The 26908-nt window shown below is 49.2% G+C and overlaps 1 protein-coding gene across 12 annotated transcripts in view; it reads left to right on the top strand.

The window, feature by feature from the left end:
• The window catches only part of PRR5L (proline rich 5 like), a 74158-nt gene extending 61403 nt beyond the window's left edge, over positions 1-12755 (top strand). For 9 of the 12 annotated variants that reach the window (XM_042906728.1, XM_042906731.1, XM_042906730.1 and 6 more), the window contains 2 exons: positions 914-1040; positions 9491-12755. In XM_042906728.1, the coding sequence (XP_042762662.1) occupies positions 914-1040; positions 9491-9885 (522 nt within the window). In that variant the 3' untranslated portion in view covers positions 9886-12755. The remainder of the gene's footprint in view (positions 1-913; positions 1041-9490) is intronic. The other 3 variants (XR_006194012.1, XM_042906735.1, XM_042906734.1) reach the window with 3 other exon arrangements.
• The last annotated feature ends 14153 nt before the right edge of the window (positions 12756-26908 follow it).

A 26908-nucleotide genomic window follows, 5' to 3' on the forward strand; every position in this document is an offset into this window, starting at 1 on the left:
CCTGAAAATTCCAGCACAGTGAGGAGTTTTTACTTTTTAGGTAAAGGTGATTGTAACATCAATTCCAATTTGAGAATTTGGTGGGACGTCCTCTTGGGCCGAGGGGAGCCCCCACGGAGCCTTTTCTCTCTGCCTTTCCACAGTCCCTCAACACAGAGCAAGGCTTCGAGCCCTTTCCAGCAAGATATTGGATTCCCTAGGAGTCTACTGGTCTTCTAGAGAACCTTCGTCATGTTTTGTCTCCTTTTTGGTTTTGACCATTGTCATGTGTTTTAGTTGGTGTCTGTTCAGGCTTAGCCCTGAGGACTCCTGTCCTGTTGGGCTTTTGAACTAACTCTTCTTCATCTGGGTGCCTAACATCTGTCTGGCTCCACAGTGACTCTCCCTTTCTTCTACTGTTCTGGATTTTTCCATATTCTGTCCCCCTTTCTTTTCTAACCTCCTTAACAAGTGGCAGTAAGATGGGTTCAGAGCCAGACAGCCGGCATTCCAGTCCCAGGTTTTTGCCACTCACCAGCTGAGTGTTCCTGGGAAAGTTACTTGAGCTCTCTGGGTGTTACTTCCTCATCTGTAGAAGGTGGACGATGAGGGAGGGTCCCTGGCTCCTTGCGTTGTTGAGAGGCCTCTGCTTTGGTCCGTGTAAAGTGCCTGCATTGTGGCAGTGGGGTGGGATTACATGCTTGGGACCAAAGTGGGCAGTCCCACCTGCCCTGGACAGTTCTGATCCCTGTGACCCATGGCAAATGACTCGGGCTTTAAGCCTCAGTTTTCTTCATTCCAGCCACAGCGATGCCGCCTGCTGGTGTCACCACTTTGAATGTAGTAGGAAGGCAATCAGGACTTGGTGGCTGAGTGCCAGCTGGCCCTGGCAACTTTTGACTGACCCTTGTCTCTCTTGGATGTTTATTTCCAGAGTGTTCACGAGCCCACAGGCCCAAGTGAGGGTTATTTGCAGCTGGAGGAACTGGTGAAGCAAGTGGTGTCTCCGTTCCTCGGCATCAGTGAGGACCGCGGTGTCTCGGGTCCCGCGTTTATGTTGGGTAAGGGGCAAGGCTCTCAGGCTGCCGGGTGCTTTGGTGATAATGCTGCCAGCTCTGTTTTCCTGAACCTGGATTATGTCCAAGCCCTTGGCTTCTGATGTGGGTCCGTGCAAATCTGTGCCTGGTAATCACTCCTGTGTCCTGCTGGCCTGTGTGGCCGTAACCCTCCCCGCCTGACGATGCCTCCCCAGGGACTGTGCCTCTGTGGTGTTGCTTGTCTGATCCGCATCTTTGATCAGTGGCTTTGATCTTCTCTGTGGGCCTGCAATACTTTTCCTGTATCTGATCACCAGAAACTATGCCTTATTACACACCCCACACACTCGAGTGCAGAAACCACCCGTGATGGATTTTCCCTTGAAAGCAGCTTGAAATGTGAAGCCAACTCATTTTATGTGCTGCCAGGGACAGATGAAATTGAGCTGCTGTCACCCCCTCCTTGTCTGTAGGTACTGCCAGGGCCCACATGCCAAGGAAAGGGGCTCCTGGACTGGGGGACAAATCCTGTTGGTGGCTGTAAGGCTAGCATTAGCGTCAGGCTCTGCATTTGGCCCCCTGGAGAATCTCGAGGTGAACGGGATCTGTTCCTTCTCTCTGTGAAACCACGGTCCAGATGGGGAAATAGCCGTATAACAGGCTTATCATAAGACACATTCCTGTCACTCTTTGAAATGAAAGTCCCCCAAAGGCAGGAATTTTTCTATCCCCAGTGACTTTAATGGTGGTTGGTGATAGTAGGCACTCAAAAAATACTTAGTGGATGGACGACAGGCAGTTGCACCCCAAGGCGGGGCTGACTGGCGCCCATACAGAGCTGCAGAGGTGAAAAGCGATTCCCTGAACTGGGAATCTTTTGCCTCCTCTCCTTGCTTTAATGGAATTGCAGCCGAGCGTCAAAGAAAAGGGCAGAGGAACAGCCTCCAGCCTGGCTCCTACCCCTTCCTGGGCCTCACTACTGCAAGCAAAGCAGGGCTGGCTGCCAGTTTTCCTGGCCCCTTCGTGTGTTTTCTCTGGAGACACCAGCTTAGCCACAGCCACCGCACAACTGGGGTGCTGGCCCAGCCCGCCTGCCCGGTCCTTCCCCCGCCCTCTCTTCCACCCTTGCTCACTCACTCATTCCGCCCAGGGGCTGGCATGAGCCAGAGTAGCAATGGCGGCTGAGGGCAAACCGTCCCCTGCCTCTCTGGCCGTGAGCGGGGTGCCACGTTGCTATGCCCTCCCTGGAGCCCACCTTCTTACTTCAGCTCAGCCCACTGGCTTGCCGGCTCACCCACTTTGGGACGGGAGGATCCGGGTAGATGTCAGGACACCATCAGGTGAGCTGGGCCACATCGGGGACTTTGCCATTGGCTGGGCCTAGAGCCAGGAACAGGGACAGATTTGGAAGTTTGCTCTGGGAGTACTTACTCCAAGAGGGGACACCTTTGGCTTCCCAGTTAGGATAATACATCCTTTTGTCAAAGTATAAAGCAAAGGCCTGAGGTTTTTGGTTTTGTTTTATTTTTTTATACCAAGGAGAATCCTTGTGTGGGGCGTTGTCTCAGGAGGGACAGAAGGGGAAGAAAATGACTCTTATGGAGTGTTTGATTATGATTATTTTAGCAAATGTATACTGAAACCTTACCCCTGGTACCTTAGGAGGTGCTGCAGGTATATCCACGAGTAAAACCGACCCATCTCTGCCCTGTGGTGCACACAGTCCAGTGAGGAGGTCTCAGACAGTACATCATGACTCATTAGTGAACAAGTTCTCTGAATGGGGGAAGTACATCGGCCACAGGGCCCAGGGCAGGGGCACTTCACCTGGACTGGGGGAACCAGGGGAGGCTCCCCAAAGGAAGTGATACCTGTGCTGAGTCCTGTAGGATGGATTTGAGGTAGTCTCCCTTCGCTGTTTGCTGAGCTATCCCAGGGAGAGGGAAAGATCTTTGGGAGGCCTTTGGGGTAGGGAGAGTGGTGAACGGGGCGGGGGCGGGGGGAGGGGCTGGAGCATTTGAAAAACCAAAATACCGTCAGAGTTGCAAAGTGGCTGGTGGCCAGGGAAGGCACAGGCCACAGACTACATCCTGGGCATTATGCTGGGTGGGCTGGAGACCATACCACAGAGTGGGCACCATTGTTCCCATTTTACAGCTGAGGGTTCAGGTCACTTGGCTGTTGGAGCTGGGATTTGAAAGCCCCAGGTTGTTTGCACTTTACCAGTTATCCTACATGCTCCAGCCTCCCCCCGCCCCTGTCAGTTTCTAGAAGGTCATTGTGATTTTACTGAGGGACAGCTGAGGAGGTGATCCTTCCCCCTCATTCCTTAGCTCCTCAGGGCTCCGGGGCCAGACATTTCACCCCAAACCTCTGGATGCTAAAAAGTTGACATGGCTACAATGGATCTCTTCCCCGTTGAGGACACCCCTTTGCCAGATAAAGTGAGGATTCTCTGTGCCTCAGTCTTCCCCTCAGTAAAACATGGAGACCATGACGTTTATCCTGCCTGAAGGAGAGGAGCGTGCAGACCACCAACTGAAGTGTGAAGCCACAGGAGGGCTTTGCCGTGGTCTGCTGGGGCGGGGGCAGGGGTGGTGGTGAGGGGAGCAAAGGTGGGGCGGGGAAGGGGAAGGGGATGGGGGGCATCCAGGGGTGAGGAGCAGTCGAGGGCAGCTGGAGCGCTCATCTCAAAAGCCACCACTTATCAAAATGCCTGTCATGTTTCAGGTGCTGACCGGGCACTTGTCCTCTTTGCACAGCCTGCTGAGGGGTGGGGGAGTGCTGTGGTTGCCTCAGTCTCAGACTCCGGAAGAGACCTCCCCAGGGCTGCGTGGAGTAGATGACCAGAGACAGAGAAGCGGTTTCTCCAGGGGGCGCCCCTCATTGCACGCGCCTGTCCAGGCACGCTTGACCCCACGGGGATTCTGGGGAAGGCTCTCTTCCTGTCAGCCAGGCCGGTGGGTGTGAGGAGCGAGCCTCACCCCCTGATATACGAGGCTTGGCAGAGAGAGAGAGAGGCCTCTGAGGCTCATGGGAGCAACTGTGTGTGCAATGTGGCTCTCCTCCAAAGCAGTCCCTTTTCCAGAGCTGTGGGGAGGTGGAGGTGAGGAGTAAAATCTTTAAACAAAAACAAAAACAAAACTGTTTTGTCAGAGGCCAGGCCCACATCCTACCTTTCTAGTTCCCGAAGTCTCCAAGCTGCTGCCCTGGCTGCCTCCCGGGCCCCCCAGCAAACACTCAGAACACTCAGCCGTGCTGTGTTTCTCTCACACAAAAGCCCTGGCCTCCCACAGATCTTCCTCCATTGTGTCTCCAGGGGAGGGCCCTTTTCCTCAAGACCCTGTAACTTCTCCTCGTGACAAGTAGGCATTCATGGGCTTTCAGGTGCCTGGGCCTGGAGAGGGACGTCCACAATGGGCTTGGCATGCAGAGAGCACAATACCTGCATTATGGCGGCCACTCCTTCGAGCTTGGGAGATCAAAGGCCTGGGAACGGAGTCCCCCACAAAGGGCCCGAGGACCGCCTCATCCAGGCTTTGCTTCTTTGGGGTTTGAAAGGAACTGCCATTGCTGGCTCCGGTGTAGGGGGATGAATGCCAGAGCTCAGTGGGGCGCCTGGGGAGTGATGAAGGCAGAAAGGCTCCCCTTGCCCCACCCGTGTGAAAGGCAGGAGGAGGAGGAGGAGGAGGTCTGGAGGTGGGTGCCTGCCCAGGTGGCAGGACACGGCTCCTCTCCCAGCTCAAAGGGTACCGTTGCAAGGGAAGGACCCATTTCAGCCCCCGAGGGGTGACCACAGCTTTATCAGCCTCTTAAAGGGAGATTTTCTTCTCTGAGTGGCAAGGCCTGACTTTCCCGGGTACAAATGAGAAGGCCGGGAAGATGATAGGCAACAACAGTGTGGGTAGCTGTCTCAGCTTCAGCCTGGCCTGTGGTCTGACCCCACTGGGGCCGCAGCTGACGTGCTTGTCTGAGGTTGACTCTGGAGTCTGATGGGAGCTTATCGAGGAAACGCTGTCTGCCCCCGGGGGACTCGGCACAGCCCAGCGGCCCCTGTGGTCTCCACTCTGCCCACACCCAGTCTTGGGAACCAAAACACTCCACCCAGCAGGCAGAAGGAAGAGTCCTAGGCCTCTCCTGTGAGTCATCAGCAGGGAACAGCCATAAGGAGAGAGGCAAGGCCAGAAGGAGCGGGGCCTCAGAAACCACAAGGGCTGCGCTTTGGCTGTGTGGCCTAGAGTCAGTTACTTGATGTCTCTGAGCTGCAGAGAGCTGAGCACAGAGAAGGAAGATGCCACCCTGTCTCAGGGCAGGGCCCAGGCAGAGCTGCTACCTGCTATGATACGGTCCCCAGCTAGAGGCAGCCTGGCCCCCTTGGAATGCCTCCAGATGAGAAATTGTATGTGCCTCTCCCCGGACCACATCCCGACCCTTGCCATGCTGCGTAGTCATGCCTGATGATTTGTCAGTCTCCCCCTTAGACTGTTAGCTCGTCAAGGGCAGGGAATGTGTGGTTCCTCTTGTACCCCAGGCCCTAGTGTAGGTGTCTGCTCTGAGTGAGTGTGTGAGTGAATGTCTGGGTTCCATCCGTCAGTCACTCTGGAGCAGGCCCATCCGAAATGACTCCTCTTCAAGACTTCTCCTCCTCTGACTCCTCAGAGAGCTCCTGCCTGTACCTCTGCCCTGTCATTCGTTGACCTTGTTCGTTTTTTTTTTTTCCAGTAGAGTTAGCATGCAGTGTTATATTAGTTTCAAGTGTATGATACAGTGATTCAACAATTCCACACTTGTTGACCTGGGTTTTTTTGTTTGTTTGTTTTATTTTTTTTTAACGTTTATTCATTTTTTGATAGAGACAGAGCGTGAGTGGGGGAGGGGCAGAGAGAGAGGGAGACACAGAATCCGAAGCAGGCTCCAGGCTCTGGACTGACGGCACAGAGCCCGACACGGGGCTCGAACTCACGGACCGTGAGATCATGACCTGAGCTGAAGTCGGACGCTTAACCGACTGAGCCACCCAGGTGTCCCCACTTGTTGATCTGGTTTTAACAGGTACTTGTGTGTAGGCTTCCCAGTGGGCATGCAGGAGCTCTGCCTTGAGGCCTGGGCTTGAATCCCGATTATACCGCTGACTGGCTGGAAAGTTATTTCACATCTTCACTTCAGGTTCCTTTTCTACAAAATGGTCAGAAGATGACCATGTCGGTGAGGCACCTCCTTTTTTGATACGGTATGTGGCACGTACTAGATGCTCATTGACCCAACCCCCCACCACATACATGCACATGTGCACACACACACACACACACACACACGTGCACTGGGCTCGGGCCCCTGAGTCGGGCCCCATGTCATATTCACATTTCTCCCTCCCATCAGCGACCACAGTGTTTTGCATGTTGCAGTTCAGAGCGTTTGGGGCAGGAGAGGGCAGATGTCATGGAGACCCCCTCCTCCTTGTTGGCCACCCTCACTGTGGCTCCAGCTTGCAGCAGCAGCTAAAGTGGTCTCTCTTGTCTCTTCTGCCTGTTAACCACCACCCCCCACCCCCCGCCCCCAGGACTTTGGGCTTCTTGGCTAACAGTGTGGGAGAGAGACGGAGAACATCCAGGCACCCATCTGAAACACCCTTCCTGGCTCATTCTACTGGAGTAGGGCCCCTGGAAACGATCAAACAATCCTCATTTCCTCCAGAGATGCTGTGTGTGTCCCTCATCTATCCCCCATGCCCTCAACTTACCCTGTGTCCTGGGCCCAGCCCAGCCTTTGCTCTAGCTCTTTCCCCTTCCTGGATCTTCGTGTAGTAAATGCTCACCGAACAGTCTAGCCCAGTCTCCTGCCCAGCTGGTTGAAGGTTTGGGCCACAACACAGATCTTTGCAACTGCCGGTCGTAGGTGCTTGTTTCTAATAGCAGGGGACGAATGGATGGTTTTCGAGGGCATTTTTTTAAGGATCGTTCTTTAATGGGATCCTTGCTTCTTGGTCGCTCTTTGCCACCTCATTTCTCCTTTTCACTCTTCCCCAAAGAGAAAGGCCGCTGAACTAGCCTCTCCCAGCCAGTAGCAGCCTCTTATTTGGCACCTCAGGGGACAGTGTTTGCTATTACCTGGCATCAGAGGGTGGGGGTGTGGGGGGGTCAGGCAGCAGTGGAACCCTGAGACACAATAGCATGCAGTGGGGAAAGTCTGGGCATGGCTGTTGAGAGCCTATGAGAGCTGGGCTGAGCCTCAGTCTTCCTCATCTGAAGAATGGAAATAATGAGAGTAGCCTTGGTGTTTCAAAGGGAGATTGGGACTCAGCAGTGAGAAAGTGGATGGGAACACAGTAAAATTCTACATATTATTTGGGTCTTGAGAAATGATTAGTTACCTGCCAAAGATTTCCTGTTGGGCTCAGAGCCAGCAGACTTGGTGACTCCATCCTAAGGCTTAAGATTTCATTCTCTTGTCACTGCCTGTGCATATATGTGTATATAAGGACATGCAGAACCGTCCAGTGACAGGGGTCGCGGAGAGCTTTGCAGGGGACATGGCCCATCTCACTGTGATGCCCGTCTAGGAGCTTGAGCTCTGGAAGTGACGACAGTGTGCATCTGGGCCCTCCAGACCCACAGGAAGAGCCAAGAGTAAACTAAAGCAGAGTGGGCCGTGTGTCCCCAAGGACAGTCTCTGAGCAGCACTGTTTGCTTTCTCTTTAGGGACTAAATCTTCCCCTCTGATCCTGCCAGTGTTCAGGAATAGCAGCCCTGTCACACTTCTCCATTGCGGCCCGCTGCATCCCCCTGCTGAGAGAGGGTGCTTTTGGGGGGGCCTTCAGGGTCTCAAGGACATGGGAGCTGTGGAAAGTCGTGATGGGAAAATGGGGTAGGTGGCTGGAAAGACGGGAGAAGTATGCCCCGGTAGAAAGAGAGAGGTTGAACAGAACCCACTTGGTCCTCAGCCCTCCATTCTCAGTCCTGTCTCTCGCTGGGGTCCTTCATCCCACTCGTGATACAGATGAAGGGCCCACGTGAGAGAAGAGGTGGGCTGCCTCTCCAGGAGCGTGGGGAAGAGACCTCCCTGACACGGAGGGGATGTAGGTTTGTCATGATCCTGGCTTTCCTCACTTCTGGGCCCTCGGGCTCCAACCCTGCATAACTCCTGCGGGGTGCATCTTCCTGGAGCACAGCCCCCATCCTGCGCCGTATCCCCGGGCTTGTCTGATCACCGATGGTTCCATCTGGCTTTCAGGGGCCCTCCTGCAGGACCAAGGGCCATCCGCCTGCTTGTGCACGTCCCCACTGTTTCATGCATACAGTGTTCGGCCAGGCTGGGGCCCAGTGGTGCACCTGTCCCGGGCACCTTGCTCGGGCTGTTCCCGCTGCTCAGAATGCTGTCACTCCTCCCTTCTGGGAGCTCTGCTACTCTGAAGACCGGCTCCGGGCTACATCCGCCCTGACACATGGATACACTTGTCCCTGCCTCTGAAGCCCATGCACTTGGCTTGTCCTTCCTTCCCTGGCAGTACTCAGCCTATTGTAGTTACGTGCGTGTTGTGTGGGTGTCCGGGAAGAGCAGCATCTGCAGGGAGGCCACCCTTAACTCCCCGCTGTACCACGTTCTAGTGATGCACACGTCGGTAAGTCATCACCTCTCTGATACTCCCGTTTTCTCATCTGTAAAGTGGGAGCCAATAAACCTATCATGACTTAAGCTCAGTTTTTAGGAGTCAAAAGATGAGTGCATATCAAGGCCTAGCGTAGTTTCTAGAATGTGGGGAGAGCTCAAGCAGCAGTGGTTTGGTGATGATTCATGTCCAGCCCTCCTCTGTGTGTCTGGCTCCACGGGGGCCATCCGTGGAGCCCAGCCCGTTCTTTGATGGTGCCAGAGGCTGTTGGAAGCGAGTAGGACGTGAACAGCACATAGGTCTCGGGCCAGTGGCCTGGTGGGAGGGGAGTGCTGTAGTCCTAGTCAAGATGATTTGGAGGACGTCCCATTCCCTAGCTTTAATAGCCGAGGCCCCCTCGGGTAAGCTGGACCTTAAGCTCCTGGGGCCTTTTCCACTTCATCTGCTGACACTGGGGAGGCCACTTCCTGCTCCACAGAGCTGGGGGTTTTCTTGTAGAAGCTGGTCCAGCTTGTGCCCAGGCCTTTGGAGGAGACCGGCTGAAAGGAGATTTAGGGCAAATGCAGTGAAGTTCAGGCAGCAGCTGAGAAGGAGGGGAGATCCCCTTGAAGCTAGTCTGTCCCGGAAAGCCCTTTGGTGACCCCTACTACGGTGGGAATGTCGGCGGGGCAGTGTCGGGCGCACGCAAGTAAGGCTGCGAGGGAAGCAGGCAGACCTTTCTGGTTCCTCCCTTGCATCCAGCCGAACTGTGCCTCAAGCTACTCCTGAAGGTGGAGCCACCACCTCCCTCTTCCCCCAAATTGATGAGTAGGCTCAGTTGACCCTGTGTCCCTAGCAGTTACCGCCTGTGCTGGTTTTTGTCTTGCAGCGAGACGCCACTCCAGGGTCCGGCCCAAGGTGGCTGTCCTGAACTACGCCTCCCCAACGACCACCATCAGCCGGCCACCGAATGAGACGGCTCTGACCCCTCTGACGGAGCAAGAGGGGGAGGCCTACCTGGAGAAGTGTGGCAGCGTCCGAAGGCACACGGTGGCCAACGCCCACTCAGACATCCAGCTGCTGGCCATGGCCACCATGATGCACTCAGGCTTAGGCGAGGAGCCTGGCGGTGAGGACAAGTGTCTGCTCCTGCCGCCCAGCTTCTCCCCACCCCACCGACAGTGCTCCAGTGAGCCCAACATCACCGACAGCCCTGATGAGCTGGAGGAGGTGACAGGGGGCAGCCAGGGGGACTCTGAGCTGAACTGTGCTTCCCTCGGCTGAATGCCCGCCTCTGGGACTTCCCAGCTCCGGCCTGGTCACCAACACGAGGACCGCCCCATCCCCAGGGGCTCACCAAGGGGCTCTTCCTGCGGGTGACGCTGCCCGTGTCAGGCCTAGCCCAAGTGCCCTAGTGGAAATCCCGGGTGTGAACCTCTTTGTTTTTGTGACTGTGACCATCTCTTTACAGCCACACAGACCCAACTGCCTAATGTTCCCTTTCTGCTTGCCTGACTCCAGACCCCTCTCTCTGGGCTTTTCTCCCAGATAGTGGACTGTCCGACACTCCCAATGATGCGGCCCAGGGCCCCCCGGCGTTATGATAGCAGGACGTCGGCTGAGCCACACACAAAGCCAGCGAGGATGCATCGGCCTCTGGAGTTCCCCGTTAGGTTCTTGTGATGCGGGGCTCACAGGTGAGAACAGGTAGTGGAGGGGTGTCCTTCCCGCCTATTCTGTGGGGAGTGGAAGGAGGCAGCAGCCCGACCAAGCACGACTCTGGGAGTGTACTTTCCTTATTTTAGTTTCACAATTACTGGAAAGAGTTGCCCCCCTCACGCGGGTGAGGGCCATTCTCACCCGTATCCAGATCCTACCTGCCACCTTTGCCTTTTGGCCCAGGAGGGCTACGGGGCTGGGGAAGTCCCCTCTTTGACAAAGCCTCAGCATTTCCCTCTCAGGCCTCCCCACCAAGCTCAAGGAACTAACCTCCTTGGTGGAGTAGCTGGTGCCTTCATTCCTCTTTCATTTCAGACACTGACCATTTTCCTGTTGTGGGTGAGGGGCCAGCTGATAACCAACCAATTAGTCTGTTCCTGGATTTGACTTGAATTTTGTAAATGTGCATCGTTTCAAAAGGAAGTGTTTGCAAATATTTGCACGTAGGATCTTGCACTGCTCATTTCCAGTGGGGTGTGTCCTCAAACTAGAAAATAGCCCCCCTAGGAAAGGAGCCTGGAAGTTGTTCAGGGCGCAGGGGATCCGTGGTGGGCAGGGCTCATCAGCTGCTGAGCACCAGAAGCCACTGGACTTGAATCCAGAACGGCCTGTGTCTGTGAGTGTCACGGTCGACAGCACTGAGGCTGGGAGCCTCACTTTGCCTCGTGAGCAGAGGGTGGCAGCAAATGGAATGTCTCAATGCTTCACCATAGAGGGAGATGGGGGAAATGTGGGCAGGACCTTTTGGAGAGATGTTCATTCCCTGTGATTAAAGAAATGCCAGAAGTGCCTGGAATTTCTAACATCTGAGCTCTCAAAATGCTATTTGGGGCAGCAGGCTTTGGTACTGTGCTGAATCCTTAACACTGCTCCCCCAGGTCTGGGCTTTGATCCACCTAGAACCCCTGTTCTTCTCTTTGTATCTGCCTGTTGGCCTCACTGATAACACATCCAGAAAAGCGAGAAGGATCCCCCGAACCCTTCTGGCACCTTTTAGGTGTGCTGTTGGTCTTTGGAAACTGTTTATAAAATCTCAGAGACAGGAGCCAGCTTGGCCTCCAATATGGCAGGAGGAGGCTGGGAGAGGACAAGGACAGTGTAAGCTGCCAGCAGGGGAAGAGGCCTTCTAAGCACATCGAAGCCTTGATGGCACATCCCTTCTGGGTGAAGATCTGGAACGTGACCAGAGTCATGCTTTCTTGATGGCTTCTGATTTGGAAACTTTAAGAAGTTGTCTCATTTTTATTCTTCTAAGAGAGGGTGGAAGAGAAGTGTCCAAAGGAGGTCTTCTGAGAATTTCAAACAAAAAAATTATCTCTGTGTATGTGTTGGATAAAGTCCACAAATTGACTAACGTGCGTTAGCAAATAGAACGTCAGTAAGTAACAACATGATGATTTATTTAACTGATGGTGTGTGTCCTTACTGGTACACTTGGCACTTGGGACTAGTATTTATTGATCCAGGCAAGGTAATTAATCAGGCTTGGGTTTGCTTTTTAGTTTACAACGTTCAAGGTCTATATGCTTTTAAATGCCTTGTCCGTATACTAAATGCCCCTGATGAGGACAGCAGTCATCGGTTAAACGTGTCAGCTCTTAGGATGAGAATGGGAGTGTCGGTCCAGACCCACTGTACTTTCTTGCTGATGACTGTTAGCCAGTTTACAACTTCACCTTTGATGTACCTGCCTGATCTCGTACTGTAAATATTTCAGACTACACACACCATTTTGTTGATGCTTATGGGCATTTTAGCCATCTGAGCTACGGCAAGAGTGATGGCTGCAGTGTTTGCAACCACTTTTTTGCCCCTTTAGAAGATGAAGCTAGAATCTTCCAGTGGCTGAGTTCTAATGACAGGAAGCTAACACGACTCGGAGCTCTGAGTGAGCTCACAAACCAAAAACCTTTCATGTTGCCTGTTTCCAAAATAGATTCAATAAACGTCATTTTGTACACGTCCTCCCTGTCCCCGTGCTGTGTGGCCAGACAGAATCTGCAAGCGCCACCGCCCCCAGCTCTTCATGCATCCTGTCCTCACGCTCTCTGTGCCGGCTTCCACTCCAGGATTAGGCAGCAGCCTGACCTCAGCCAGTGTCCCCTGGGTTTTGTTTGCCGTCCTCAGCTGGATCGGCAAGTCATTTCCTGGAGGGGCGGCCTGTCTGCGAAGCTTGGAAAACACCGAACAAAGTCTGAGAAGGCAAGGCCTCTTCTAAAACCAGTTTGGGCTCTTCCCGAGCCTTTAACCTGGAGGGGGACACTTAACCATGTCTGTTCATGGACTCTCTCGTCATATGCTCCCCTCCGATCTGTTTGGCAGAGGGAATCCATAATATTTTACTCTCTGCGTGTGTTTTCCTAGGAGGGCTGGAGCCGAGTTGGCCTGAGATTGAAGGCTGATTAGTAAGAGCATTCAAAGAGGTGGGACCTGAGCTGAGCATCCCGGGGGAGAGTGGGGGGTTGGGGGTGGGGGGAGAGCATGTACATTTGTGTTGAGCCTTCAGAGGCTATGTGGTGAGAAAGAGCTGCTGTATATTGTGCCTTGGCAGATCTCTGGCCGTGTCACCGGTGCACCGTCACACTCGTTCATCTATCCACCAGGAGTTTGTGGAGCGGCCACTGTGTCATAGGCACTTGCTTTGGAGCTGGGGATGCGGTGATGGACAGCCAGGCAAGGTGCCCGCCCTCCTGGAGACAGTCTAATGGGGGAAGGTGGGCAATCGGATCAACACAGGCGTTTCAAATAACAAAAGACACCGGAGGAAATCAAATGCAAACCTCAGTGGCTGGGGGGTGCGATGAGAGGGCAATCCTGGGTGAGGTGGCTAGAGAAGTTCTCTCTGAAATGCCCAACGTTATAATCTGCTTGTGTTTCCTGTCACTGCCATCACAAATGGCCGCCAATGGCAATGGCGTTGAGTGGCTGAAAACAACACACAGTTATCGCCTCACGGGACTGGAAGTCTGACATGGGTCTCACTGGGCTAAGATCCACGCGTCGGTAGGGCTGCGGCCCTGGCTGGAGGCTCTGGGGGAGAATCCGTCCCCTCGCCTTTGCCAGCTTCTGGAGGCCGCCTGCATGCCTGGGCTCATGGGCCACCTCCTGAGGTTTCCAGGCCAGCGACGGTGGCCCTGGGATTCCATTACCCACCCACCCCGAGATGACACAGCATGACCTCCATCTCGAGATGTCATGGGCACTGTCTCCACTGCCTGCCTGTCCCAGCAGGAGAAGGGCCACCACAGAGTGTGCTGGGGACCCTACAAAGATGAGACTGTAGTGGGCGGGCAGGTGCCTTGGCCCAGACTCCCACGCCAACCATGATTCTGGAGTCTCTTGCTCCAACCTTTCTCTGATTTCTAATCTCATTTGCTTGTCAAGCCTTCATCCTCCCCCGTCTGGACTCCTCCAACTGGGAACTCCCTGTATCTGTCTCCAGATTCCATCTCTCCCCATGCACGTCCCCAGCAGATTTTTCTAAAACGTAGTTAAAACTTCTCCCTGGCTTCCGATAAAATCCACACACTGGAACGTGACTTCAAAGTCCTTCCCAAGCTGGCGCTCCTCTGCCTTCCCGGCCTCCTTTGCTGCCCCCTGACTCCCTCCCTGTGAGGCGTCAGTCTCACTGGATGGTTCGTTGTCTTGGAAGGCGTCCTCCACGTGCATGCACCCCACCTTGTTCCTGCTGCCCCCACACCCCGGACGCCCTGCCCACTGCTTCTCTGGGTAGACACTTCTGCCTCTACATGTGCAGGTGCCTCCCCAGGAAGGCAAGGATACGTGGGACTTGTGTTTGCATGCCTAGGGCTTAGCAATACAGAGAAAGTTCTAAGTCAGGTGCACTGGACAATGAGATGGTGGTAATTCTGACCGCCACTCCTTCCCTCCCATGTATTCGTACAGAAGACCTTCATCCCCTTTCCTTTCTCTGTAGGCAGAGACCTTCCCCATGCCACTTTCTAGAACCATGTTCCAGCTGAGGCTACGTGGCCCGGTGACCCGTGGACGCCGCTGGGGGCCAGGACCAGGCCCTTCCCTGCGGCCCCTCCCCTTCCTGCTCCAGCCGGTGGCTGCCAGTCCCTGTGGAGCTCTCGGACCCTGTCCATCAGGCTGCTGCTTTGCTCCCGAGCCAGCTGCTTCCTTCCTCGCCTGTCCCCTCTCTGTCTGTGGTGAGAGATTCCTTCAGGGCCTGAAACGTGTGCTTATTGTTGGCGGGAGGCCATCTCTTTGAAGTTCTCCTGCCAAGAAGTGAGCGGGAGTATTCCTGGCCCATGTGCTCAGGCAAGGACCTCCTGGCCCTAACCCAAGAAAGGCCCAACACGAGGGAGCTTCAGACTCTGCCCCGGTGTGCCAAGCACTATGCTGATCCCCACAACAACTGTGCGTGGCAGGTATCTCCCCCATTTTGCAGATGGGAAAACTGAGGCTTGGGTTCTCCTGCCCCACGTCCAGTGGCCATCCTTCCTGTGTTCCATGAGGTGTCCTGGCTTGGTAGAGGATGAAGAGGCAGAACATCTAAGCCAGGGGCACATTCCCTCAGCCCGCTACACAGTGGGATGGTTTCAGCATTTCCAGAGAGCCGAGAAACAAAGCTGCCTCTCTTGCTCTTCTCCAACCACTTCTAGAAAACCTTGTGGGGGAGGGGTGGGGGGGGAGTGGGGGGATTCTGCCATCCTGAACAGCTGATTTCCTGTGCAGGAAAGATAGCAGTGGGTTGATTTTGTTTGTTTAAAATTTAGTAAGTTTAAATTTGGATTTAAAAGTAATATTTTAATAAGTTTAATAATTAGTATTCATTTAATAAATAATTCAGGTAATAATGTCTTCAGAGTCAATATTCAATTTAAGATACAAATTTAAAAGTCTTAGGCTTTTAAGTTTAACTCACAAATTTTATTATTCTATTTATAAGTCTAGCAGATTTTAGCATTAATTTTGGAGGAGCCTTTGAATAATGCTTTGCTCCCATTTACAAGCCTAGCTCAGCGCTTCAAACACTTCTAAATACTTTTATAAATTTAATATTTCTTTTTTAAGTACTTCACTTTTTCTGACAGCATACAAAATCTTCCCCAATCCTAAATTCTTACAGAAACTCAAAAGTTAAACTTATGACTAAGGGAAACTTTAAATGTTTTCATACTCTATTTAAGCTTAGAAGACATCATAAAAAAAACAAAGTCTTAATTAATTACTCAATTATACATTTTAAAGTGGAATTATAAAACTGTCCCTGAACAGGGCCTTATTCTCTTAAATATCATGTGTCTAAAATACCAAATATGCACAGATTCCTTCCTAACACAAAAGTCTTAGTGCTCTAGTTTGTTTTCTTTTAAATCTTCCTACACTTGAGTCTAAATCTTCTTGGTATGTTGGTTGTTAAGCTGTCGTCTCTCAGCTTCCATTCTTTTCTGTATTTTGGGTTGCTGGGGCTGGAAATCTAAAACCACATTTCTGCTTTGTCGGCTGGGTTCCTGCTAGGCTCTGCCTGCAGGGGGCGCTGGAGGGCGGCTGGGCAGCCAGGGGAAGGAGAAGAGACAGACTTACCCCAGCCTCCTGCCTTTGTCAACATGGCTGGCCCAATGGCAGTGGCTAGGATCAGCTTCAAGTTTTCCTCACTCTCAGAAGCAGCCTCAGACGTCTCCCTTCAGAGGCAGCAGCACCAGCCGGCCTGGGCCCCTCCTCTAGCCCTTTCAACGTCGACCATCCCCACCTCTGCCTTTTGGGTCCTGGCTCCTAAGGGTGGTTGCTGCTCCCTGCACTCACCACGTCTGCGATTCCCCCGTGTCTCCTCTTTGCCATCTGACTTGTCCAATACCTGATGAACAATTTTTTGTGCGTTAAATTCTCCGTTTGGATGTTGGCGTGGCTTTTGCCCCATGATAGACCCTGACTGATAAACCACTCACTAAAGAAGACACTGATCCTCTCAGTTAACCCAGGTTACTCATGACCAGAAATTTCCTTTGGGTATGCGATCCAGAGCCACAGACACACACAGCGATTCTTGTCACCCTGACCTAAGGACACCACGACATCTTTTCAGGTAACTTTGGTGACTGTTCCTCTGCATCCTTGAGTTTACTGATGAAGCATATTTGACTCTTGTCAGAATCCCCAAGAGAGACAGGATGCTATTTCTGATGGCTTACTCTGTGACTTCATAACCCTAAGAGAAGTGATGTTGTAGGCAATTGCCTTATCCAGTTGCCTCGTTCTTTGGTCTCCCTTCGGAAATATGACCCTCTCACCAAGCCACTCATTAAATTCGTTCTCATTTTCCATGATCTTTTGGCCTAGGTCTGGTCCTCTGAGAAGAATCCTAAGCAATATAAATACCTTGTACCTACTAGGCTCCTGAATTCTTGCATCTCAGGGCCGCATAACTTAACAGATGCCTAAACTTCAGTCTGAGATGAATGAAACATCTCAGCTTTGTCTGGGAGCCAACTTACGAGGTCATCTCACTCCCCGTTGACTGAACTAGGATCAAGTCAGTTGCCTGCCAACGGAAACTTCTGGTGTCCACTCTAAGGCAGTGGTGAGAAGGGCTTAATAGATGAAAGTACGGTAACACTTCTGCTTCTGGCCAGAGGGCAATGGCTTGTATCAGATTAATCTTTCTGTCAAAATAATTATAAAAGCTGGACACAATATGTAGGGTAACCGTTTGAAGGAACTGAAGAGCACTGGGTGCAAGGCCACGTGGCTATGATCCCTGAGAGAAGCAAAATGCACAGTCATCCCGGTTTTTCCCAAAGGCATTTTCCCAGATCACGGGTGGGGTGGGGAGGGGAGGGGAGGAGTGGGTGATAGCAGAGAACTGCAGTCTTACTGGGCTGAGATCAGAGGTGAAGGCTGCCAGAGGAGCTGGGACTTGAAGGGAGAAAGATGGAGAGGAGCAAATGAAAAATCTGCAAATGTGTTTCCCTCAAGTTATTGTTTGACTCCTAAGCTGAGCATGCAGGGAGAATTCCAGGGAACCAGCTGAGAACAGAAGCTGGGAACTAAAGAGCTGAACGGATTTCACCTGCTGCATAATGCCGAGGAGCCAGAGGCCTGAGTCCCACCGAGGGGGAGGAGCTTTGGCAAACCTCCTGGACTTTTGGTTGAGAACCCAGAAAGGAAACACGGTAGCAAATGGTAGACGTAAACGCAAGTACAGCAGTAATTACGTTAAACGTAAATGGGCTAAATACTCCAATGAAAAGATGAAGATGGTCACATCAGATTAAAAAATAACAACAGGCTGCTTATAAGAGACATAACTTCAAATATTGGGACACAGAAATATTGAAAATTTAAAAGATGGAAAAACATATACCATGTAAACACTAACTAAAGAAATTTGGTGTTGTTAATTTAGAGTCATGCATATTTCTTTTTTTTTTTAAGTTTATTTATTTTGAGAGAGAAAGAGTGCATGTTCATGTGAGTGGGGGAGAGGTAGAGAACGAGAGGGAGAGAAAGAATCCCAAACAGACTCCTCACTGCTGCCAGTGCAAGCCTGACTCCGGGCTCGATCGCATGAAACTGACCTGCGCTGAAACCAAGAGTCAAACACTGAATTGACTGAGCCACTCATGCGCCTCTAGAGTCATGCATATTTCATAAAAGGATGATTCAATAAGTGATAATATGTAAATTATCATTTATTGGTCATCAACTATATGCCAAGTACCACCATAAGTATTTCATTCATTGTTGTGTGTAATCATCTGAGTGATTTTATGAAGTAAATTTTATCATCCCCATTAGACCAGGAAATTGAAGCTCAGAGAGACAACCATTTTCCTAAGGTCACACAGCTAGAAAATGGTAGCGAAGATTCAAACCTAGTTCTGTCTGACCTCTTGCCAATGGGCTTGAATCACAGCTCTGCTGCCTGTGGTGTGCTTTCTCGAACCAGTTGGAGAGGAGCCCTGAGGGCGCAGGAGACCATTTCAACACAAGCGGACTGTGGGTACTGCTGGGACACTGGACTGGAAAGCCTTCAAGAACTAAGACCCTTAGATTTTCTGTCACACACTCTCACACTTTACGAATGCGCTACTCTTCTATACACATGGTCTCCAAGCGGTACAGAGACTTTCCAATTCATGGGCTACTGCAGCCTGATTCTTTGAATGTCTCAGTCCAAATTCTCGAGAACCTCGTGTAGTTTAAGAATCATGTATCCACTCCCGATTTGATCAGCTGCCTGCTGCTCGGGAGTGCCATCTTATCTGGTTTTAGGTTTCGAGCTTTTCAATCCTTTGGAGTTGAAGGGGAGCGTTTGGCAGTTCTCAAGAGGAGAGACTTGCCTACTCCATGATGAAGTCATGCGTTTGTGGGTGGGTGGGAATCAGAGTCGAAAACCCCCAGAGAATCCTTCCCAAGCCACTGCTAGCTCTGGTCTTCACCTAAAACACAAAGATGCCTGGAGTGGGGGTGCAGATAGCAGGATCAGGCAGAAGAGGCTGGGGGAGCCCCAAGAGAGAATGGGGGACAGATGGGTCCATCGTTAGGGTGGGAGGGGAAGCTGGAGGCAGCCATGAAATGAAGCATTCTCTGAAGTGGGCAGTCTGGGCTGCAGCCCTCTCTGCCCTTGAGCTCCAGGGGTATTTCCCTCAGAGGGTATTTTCACCAGTTGCCACTTCCCTTACTACGTGGGCAGGCGCATCTGGAAAAGCCTACAGAGAAAACAGGCTGAAGTTTGGGGCATAATGTGCTGTGGTGATGGCTAGTCAGGATGACGTAGGGGCCCCAAGTGTCTTCTAAGCTCCTGGGACTCCAAGGATAATTCTGTAGCAAGTAATTATAACATTTAGTACTTATTCAGGACCTGCTATGGCCAGGTGCTAGTGTAGTCTTTGCTGTCTCTATTATCTCATTTATTTTTATTTATTTTTTTTTAATGTTTTTTTTTTAATGTTTATTTCTGAGACAGAGACAGAGCATGTGGGGGGGAGGGGCAGAGAGAGAGGGAGACACAGAATCTGAAGCAGGCTCCAGGCTCCGAGCTATCAGCACAGAGCCTGATGCGGGGCTCGAACTCAAACCATGAGATCATGACCTGAGCCTAAGTCGGTTGCTCAACCGACTGAGCCACCCAGGTGCCCCTCATTTATTTTTTAATGTTTATTTATTTATTTTTGAGAGAGAGAGAGCACAAGCAAGGGAGGGACAGAAAGAAGCAGACACAGAATCTGAAGCAGGCACCAGGCTCCTAGTTGTCAGCTCAGAGCCTGAAGCAAGGCTTGAACTCATGAACTGTGAGATCATGACCTGAGCCAAAGTTGGAAACTCAACCTACTGAGCCACCCAGGCGCCCCTCTCTATTACCTTATTTATTTATTTTTTATTTTTTTAATGTTTATTTGTTTTTGAGAGAGAGAGAGCAGGGGAGGGGCAGAGAGGGAGGGAGACAACAGAATCTGAAGCAGGCTCCAGGCTCTGAGCAAGCAGTCAGCACAGAGCCCGACGCGGGGCTCGAACCACAAACTGTGAGATCATGACCTGAGTCAAAGTTGGAAGCTCAACTGACTGAGCCACCCAGATGCCCCCCTATTATCTCATTTAAACCTTAGAACAACCCAGAAGGGTAGACACCATTATTATTCACATTCTACATATAAAGAAGCTGAAGCACAGAGAAGGTAAATAACTTGCCCCCGAGGCCAGGGAGCTATAAACTGGCAACAGCAGAATGTGAACTCAGGTTGTCCAGCTCCAGAGGCCTTGCTTTTAACCGTGATACGCTCTTCCTCTACTCTTTGGAAAATGTAACCTAAATTACCAAGTAGAGGGCAGCTGCGTGGCTCAGTCGGCTCAGAGTGTCCGACTTCGGCTCAGGTCATGATCCCATGGTTGGTCAGTTGGAGCCCCGTGTCGGGTTCTGCGCTGACAGGGAGGAGCCTCCTTGAGATTCTGTCTCCCTCTGTCCCTCCTTCTCCCCTGCCCCTCCTCTCCTCTGCTTACACGATCTCTCAACAAAAAAAAAAAAAAAGGTTTAAATTACCAAGGAGAATTACAGTCACTGAGAAAAGCAAGAGCTTGCCGGGCAGCCCCTTGGAACTCCTGGTTTCCCACAGGGAAGTTCTACTTGAGGGAAGTTCCCTCTGTGAGGCTCCCCACCCATGTGTGTGAGGCACATCGAGGCTGGGCCTCCAAAACCTGCCGCCTGAGAGCCAGTGAGCACATGGGAGGGGGCCAAGTCCACAGACAATCCAGACAGACCTCTGTCTCCTCTGTCACCCTCATGTCACTGCTGTCAGACCTTTGTCGATGCCCAGCAAAACGAGCTGGGTGACCCTTCACAAGTTACTTAACCTTTCTTCTCTTCTGTGAAATGCAGCTAATGATGCCTGTCTTGCAGGATTCGAGAAAAATAATATCTAGACATATGCATATGCATACACACCCATATATACACACATATGTGGGCATATATACACACATACATATGTGTGTGCATAGGGCATAGAAAAGGTTTAGGCTGTCTCTGGGTTAGGTGAAATCATGACTATTCTTGGCAGCCATCATGTGTAATAACCAGAAACTAGGAGCAACCTACACATCTGTCGACTGATGAACGAACGGGTAGATAAACGAGGTGTATCCACACACTCAAGTTCTATTTGGCACTAAAAAAGGAACAAACTATGGACGCGTGCTACGTCACGGACAGCCTTCAAAAATGTGATGCTAGGTAAAAGAAGGCAGACCCAGAACGCCACATTTGTGTGACTCCATATATACGTAATGTGCAGAAAAGGCAAATGTTTCGAGAGAGAAGGTAGATCGGTGGTTGCCCTGGGGGTGGAGTGGGAATGGGCACCAGGGATCCTGCCACAGAGATGGAAACTCCCTAAAACTGCTTGATGCTGCTGCTGCATCACTGGGTAAAGTTACAAAAAGCGACCTGAACTGTACATCTGAGGTTGCGGGGGTTTCTTTCTTTCTTTTTTTTTTTTTTTTTTTTTTTGTGGCAAATGTACAGAGCATGAACTTTGCCACCCTGATAACTTTGGGATGTACACTTCGCTGGCATTAAGTACGTGCGCATCGTTGTACAACCATCACTGATATCCACCCTCAGAACGTTTTCATCCTCCCCAACTGAAACTCTGTCCCGGTCAAGCAGAAACCCGCCTCTCTCAGCTCCCCACGGTCCCTTACTCTCTTTGAATCTGACTACTCTAGACACCTTAGGTCAGTGGAATCACACGGTATTTGTCCTGACTGCCTCCCTTTGCTTAGAATAATGTCTTCAGGGTTCATCTATGTTGTCACACCTGTCAAATTATCCTTCCTTATTAAGGCTGAGTACTATTCCACTGTATGTATAGACCACATCTCGTTTATCAAGTCATCCAGTGATGAACACCTGTGTTGTTTCCACCTTTTGACTAGTGTGAATAATACTGCTGGGAACATTGGTGTATAAATATCTTGACATGCGTGGACTTTATGATACATAGCACATATCTCAATAAAGTTATTTTAAAATAAAACTTTATGTTTTCTGTCTCTCTCAAAGATCAACAAACTATAGGGTCGCCTGGGTGGCGCAGTCGGTTAAGCGTCCGACTTCAGCCAGGTCACGATCTCGCGGTCCGTGAGTTCGAGCCCCGCGACAGGCTCTGGGCTGATGGCTCCGAGCCTGGAGCCTGTTTCCGATTCTGTGTCTCCCTCTCTCTCTGCCCCTCCCCCATTCATGCTCTGTCTCTCTCTGTCCCAAAAATAAATAAAAAAAAAAAAAACGTTGAAAAAAAGAAGAAAAAAAAAAAAAAGATCAACAAACTATAAAAAAATTTTAAGAATTTATTGTTGTCAAAACTTAAAGAGCCAATAGATGGTAGGTGCTGTTATTATCAATAACTTAAGGAATGGTAAATTTCACCAATAAAGCGAGTTTTAAGAAAATAATGAAAAAGATACGCTCTTGGTTTTTTCAAAAAGGAAAAACACGAAAAAGTACAAAGAAAAAAATCTCGGTAATCTCACGTAGAGAAAAACTGCTGGAAGGTTACTTCACAAAAATTACTAAATTTTAATTTTACCGGAAATTAGTAGAAGGAACTGAAATGAAATGAAATACTGCTGAACCTCAGATGTTTACTCACAACAGAGATACATTCATTCCTAAACTAGCCCTCTAAAGGCAAAAGAAGCTATGAAAAAATATGGAGGTTGAGTTGGGACACGCGATATTTCCATTCCGGTTCATGTTTCTTGAAGCTGAAAGTTTAATTGTTCACCCGAGGTGAACAATTGTTTTGTAAAAATCAGAGGATATTTTTCATGTTTAAGCAAATAAAGCGCCTGAATTTTTAGATTAAAAACAAAAGAACAAAGCTGAAAACCTTAGCAGGCTGTTCAGAGAGACTTCTAAGAAATTATTAGGGAATGACGAAGTTGTAAGCCAGATAATTAGAAAGAGGACCAAACACTTTATTTACAAAACAAGAGGAAGTGATTGTGGCTGGTGTCTGAAATAAATCCAAGAAGGCTGTACGTGAATTCTGAATATCAGTCAGTTTTCTCCTCCCTCTGAATCAAGTGTTTCTTGTGTTTGAATAGATCTGCTCTAGCCTGAATTTTCTCGCTGCTCCTCTGGGAGCAGAGTCCACACATTTCATATTGTGTTGTCTTCGTTCACTGTAAAAAAGAAGTGTTTAAAACTTGGAAATAAGGCAAAAAGTTGGGCTGCAAGTCCTTTCAAAGTCCTACTGGGGAATTGTTTAACTAAGTCACCCCAGGATTATTTAATTTTCTAGCACAATATGTCTGTGTTTGACTTTGCTATTTATTGTTTGGTGATAGCCAGATACTGCAAAGTTATGGGTTAATTTGTATTTTTCTATCTGGTAGGAAAGATAGCCCCAAAGGTTACGGTTGTGTTAGCCTGCAGGATATTAACTAGTTTTTTTTTTTTTTAACCTAGCAATCTTATTCTAACATTCTTTTGTTTTGAAATGCTTTCCCTGGGAGATTATATCAACTCTTTTTCCTCAAATGCTCTTGGAATCAGCTTTGCCATCTATTGGTTCTGTTGTAAATTTATGAACTGAACAAAACCTTTGACACGTGTCCATCCTATATTTGAATGAGAGCCATGATTTTACCATTTTAACAATTATACTTTGATACAGCTGACCAACCTCAGCTCATTCTCTCTCCGGCCTCCTGTGATTACTTACTCTCTTGTTTTGCTGAAGAGTCACCTGGGAGCCTATTTAGAATGCAGATTACCTTGCCCACTACTCATTCTAATTCTAGGGTTTGGCATGGGGTCTAATGATATGCATTTTCACAAGCACCCCAGGAGACTCTGAGGCCCTTGATCAGAGATCCGACCCTTTGAGAAAGCCCCCCAGTAACCTGGGTAGGGGGTGATGGCCCTAAGGCCATCTTGGTTTTCACAGTTCAGAGTGGCCAGAAAAGGCTGGGGTTAAACGTCTAGGCCTTGGGATGGACTGGGGTCCAATAGTCCATTTTCCTAAACTTCAACCTGAAGATGGTAGTTGATCTCGGACGTTCTACCCATTGGCTGTATCACAGTGAGGATGACCAGGAATCCCTATATGAAAGTTGAACCTCGACAAATTGCCAATATTCATCTCTTCTAGTGACCTTACAAAAACAACAGGTTTGTAGGGGCCAACCTAATAACTTCTAAGGTGTTTCCAATATGAAGCTGATTTGGCAACTAAGTTGTGACTATAATAATCGGGACATGGAATTTCCAATATTGGGGGAAATTGCTTTGTAGTTTCATCAGACTTAAAGTAGGGGGAAAAAAAGACTCTCCTACCAGAAAAATGCACAAAGTACAACTTTTTGCATACAATCTCTGAGAGATTTATGGACTCAAAAGTCCATGGTCACTCCTATTTTACAACTTTCTTTCTGAAGTCTGCAATCTTTAGGGATGGAGCTTTGCTGCCCCCTACTGCTATGTGGTTCTTAAGCTGGGTTTGCTTGGCTTGTGACTCTCCCAGTGTGGAGCTTTGTAGGAGCTACAACCAGCTGTCACCTCACTCCAGCTGTCAGAGTAGTTCACTTCTAGGTACAGGAACAGATATTCCAGACGTATTTACTTACAATTCACATGTTGCAATGAATTATTACTAGGACAGGGGTGGGGGAAATTTTGTGTTTTGATGAGACGCTGCATTATCCTGTCTAGAGTACACCCTTCATTCTGACTCTAAGGAAGCTATTTTTCAGCTCTGTCCTGTAGATAACTGAGAAAATGCAAAATAATTCTTGTTTTTAGAAGCGCAAATTATATCTTGTGGGGAGAGGTTCACTTGACATCCCTCCCCAGTGGAGGAAGAAGCTAGCTTTGCGTCCATTTGGACATTCATTTAAATATTCCTGGACTGTGTCTGTTCTTTGGATTCTGCTAGTTATAACGTCCACCTGGTTCCCTCATTTAAAATTAAATTAAAAATTTAACTTGTGTTCATTTGAGATCCGTAGGAGACAGACTCTCTTTTGAGAGGGCCAGGATCATATCAGAGATTAGAAGGGCTGGCCCTTCCCTTGAAGGCTCGCTCATAGTCTGATGAAGGAGACACTTAATGGTTGCCAGTAACTCTGACATAGCAGGAAGCAATCTGCCTCTCCTCTTTTCACCCTCCCTCCAGCCCCCCTGTATTCAAACAGGTAGCACCCTACTAGGTGGAGAGAGATGGAATGCATGTGAATTTGGCCTCCAATCTGGGCTATTTTAAATCCTCAGATCTTGACTCAAAAGACAAGTTGCATTCTGATGAACTCATCTGGGTTCTGGGGCTACATTTAAAAAAGAACAGAAAATATCAGAACGCATCAGATGGCATAAAAGCAAGTGTTTCAAATACCTTTTGTCACAGTTTAGTCAGGGTACATATTATTTATTCATCTTACCTCTATTATTTATCTTTTATCTATCTATATATCTACATCATTTACTGTGGTTCATGAGCCAAAACAACAAAAACAAAAAGCAAACAAAAACACACAACAAAAACCGTTGCAAAACACTGACCCTAGTTGTACCCAGAAAATCTGCTTTCTTTTTTCACAAAGGCTCCAAAAGAGTATCAGATTAGGTTTGAAATAAACTTTACATTCAAGCCCCAAACTATTCTAAAGGGAATGACTAGTTAGCTTCAGCTTCCTTAAGCACTGCTGATGGGGCTTTGCATCTAGACACTTCGAGGACTGGACAGAGGGAAACAGAGCTGGGATTACCGCGCCAGACCTTCCCACAAAGAGTTGGTTTTTTTTGTTTTTTGTTTTTTTTCTAAATCAACCTCTGCCAGTCAGGGTGGAGCGGCCAGGAGAAAGTCTGGGATAATGATGAGGATTATTTTTTAGGATTTCAAAACCATCTCAGCAAGGTTTTATTATTTAGCTGCCAGAAGTATAAATTCTGTGAAGCTCAGACTTGCTGACTCGCTTTTATATTAAAATGTGCAAATCCCCACCCAGACCAAGCAAAAATTATTGCGATTATGCATCATTTCCTGAAAAGATTACAATTGTCACTTTATAAAGTAATCCTGGTTCCTGTTGGTCGCCATGCAAAAATTAATTTTAAAAATATGACAAGTGTAACAGCACATCTACAAGAATGGACTAGAAGTAAGTGTCAAGAAGCTAACCCAAATTAGAGGTGAAATGTTTAAAAAAAATTTTTTATGGCTTATTCTGGGATTAATACAAGGATTTCACTTTTGGAACTTTAAAAATGAAGGCGGCATTTTGTGAAGCACGTGCATGCTTTACCAGCTTTCATATCCCACTTGGGGAAATTGAGCCTCCTTTAGAAAAGACAAGGACTGACCCACAGGAAGCTTCCTGAAAATGCTGTTTTGGCATATGATAGAGGCAACTATCACTTAAAACCATGTCTGGACAGTCTGCCAGCAAGGGGGTGGCTGGGGACAGCCACAGCCTGGAATTGGTTTCATATTTTCTATTTACCTGGTTTTCTCACTGGGCCTAAGATGGTTGTAGGAAAGTTTTCTCTTTGGGCCTAGCCTTATTTTGCAAAATGCAGTTTTAAAAGCCCTAGGAAGAAAACCACAGCCTAAATGGAGCGCTAGAATGAATCCTCATTTACCATTTCCTGGAGGAGCCTTAATTGTATTTCATGTGTAAACTAGCGCCTGGGATCATTCTTCCCTCCCAATATAGCGAGTTACCGTCTCCAAAATAAAACAAAGATAAAAGCAAAAATCCAAGCAGTATAGTTATTTTATTAAAACAAACACCCAGAATACCAGTTATATTTTAATATATGTATTTCACTTTAATTAAGAGTACTCCTTTGGTAAAGATGTTGGTGCTATATATAGGCTGACAATATCCACAACAGGTGGGAGCAGGTAGGCAGGTCAGTCTGGCATGTTTTCTTCTTTACAAAAAATTTTTTTTAATGTTTATTTATTTTTGAGTGCAAGCAGGGGAGGGGCAGAGAGAGAGGGAAACACAGAATCTGAAGCAGGCTCCACGCTCTGAGATGTCAGCACGGAGCCCAACACGGGTCTCGAACTCAGGAACTGCAAGATCATGACCTGAGCCAAAGTTAGATGCTTAACCGACT

This window comes from Panthera leo, chromosome D1, assembly GCF_018350215.1.
Source record: "Panthera leo isolate Ple1 chromosome D1, P.leo_Ple1_pat1.1, whole genome shotgun sequence".
NCBI lineage: Eukaryota > Metazoa > Chordata > Mammalia > Carnivora > Felidae > Panthera > Panthera leo.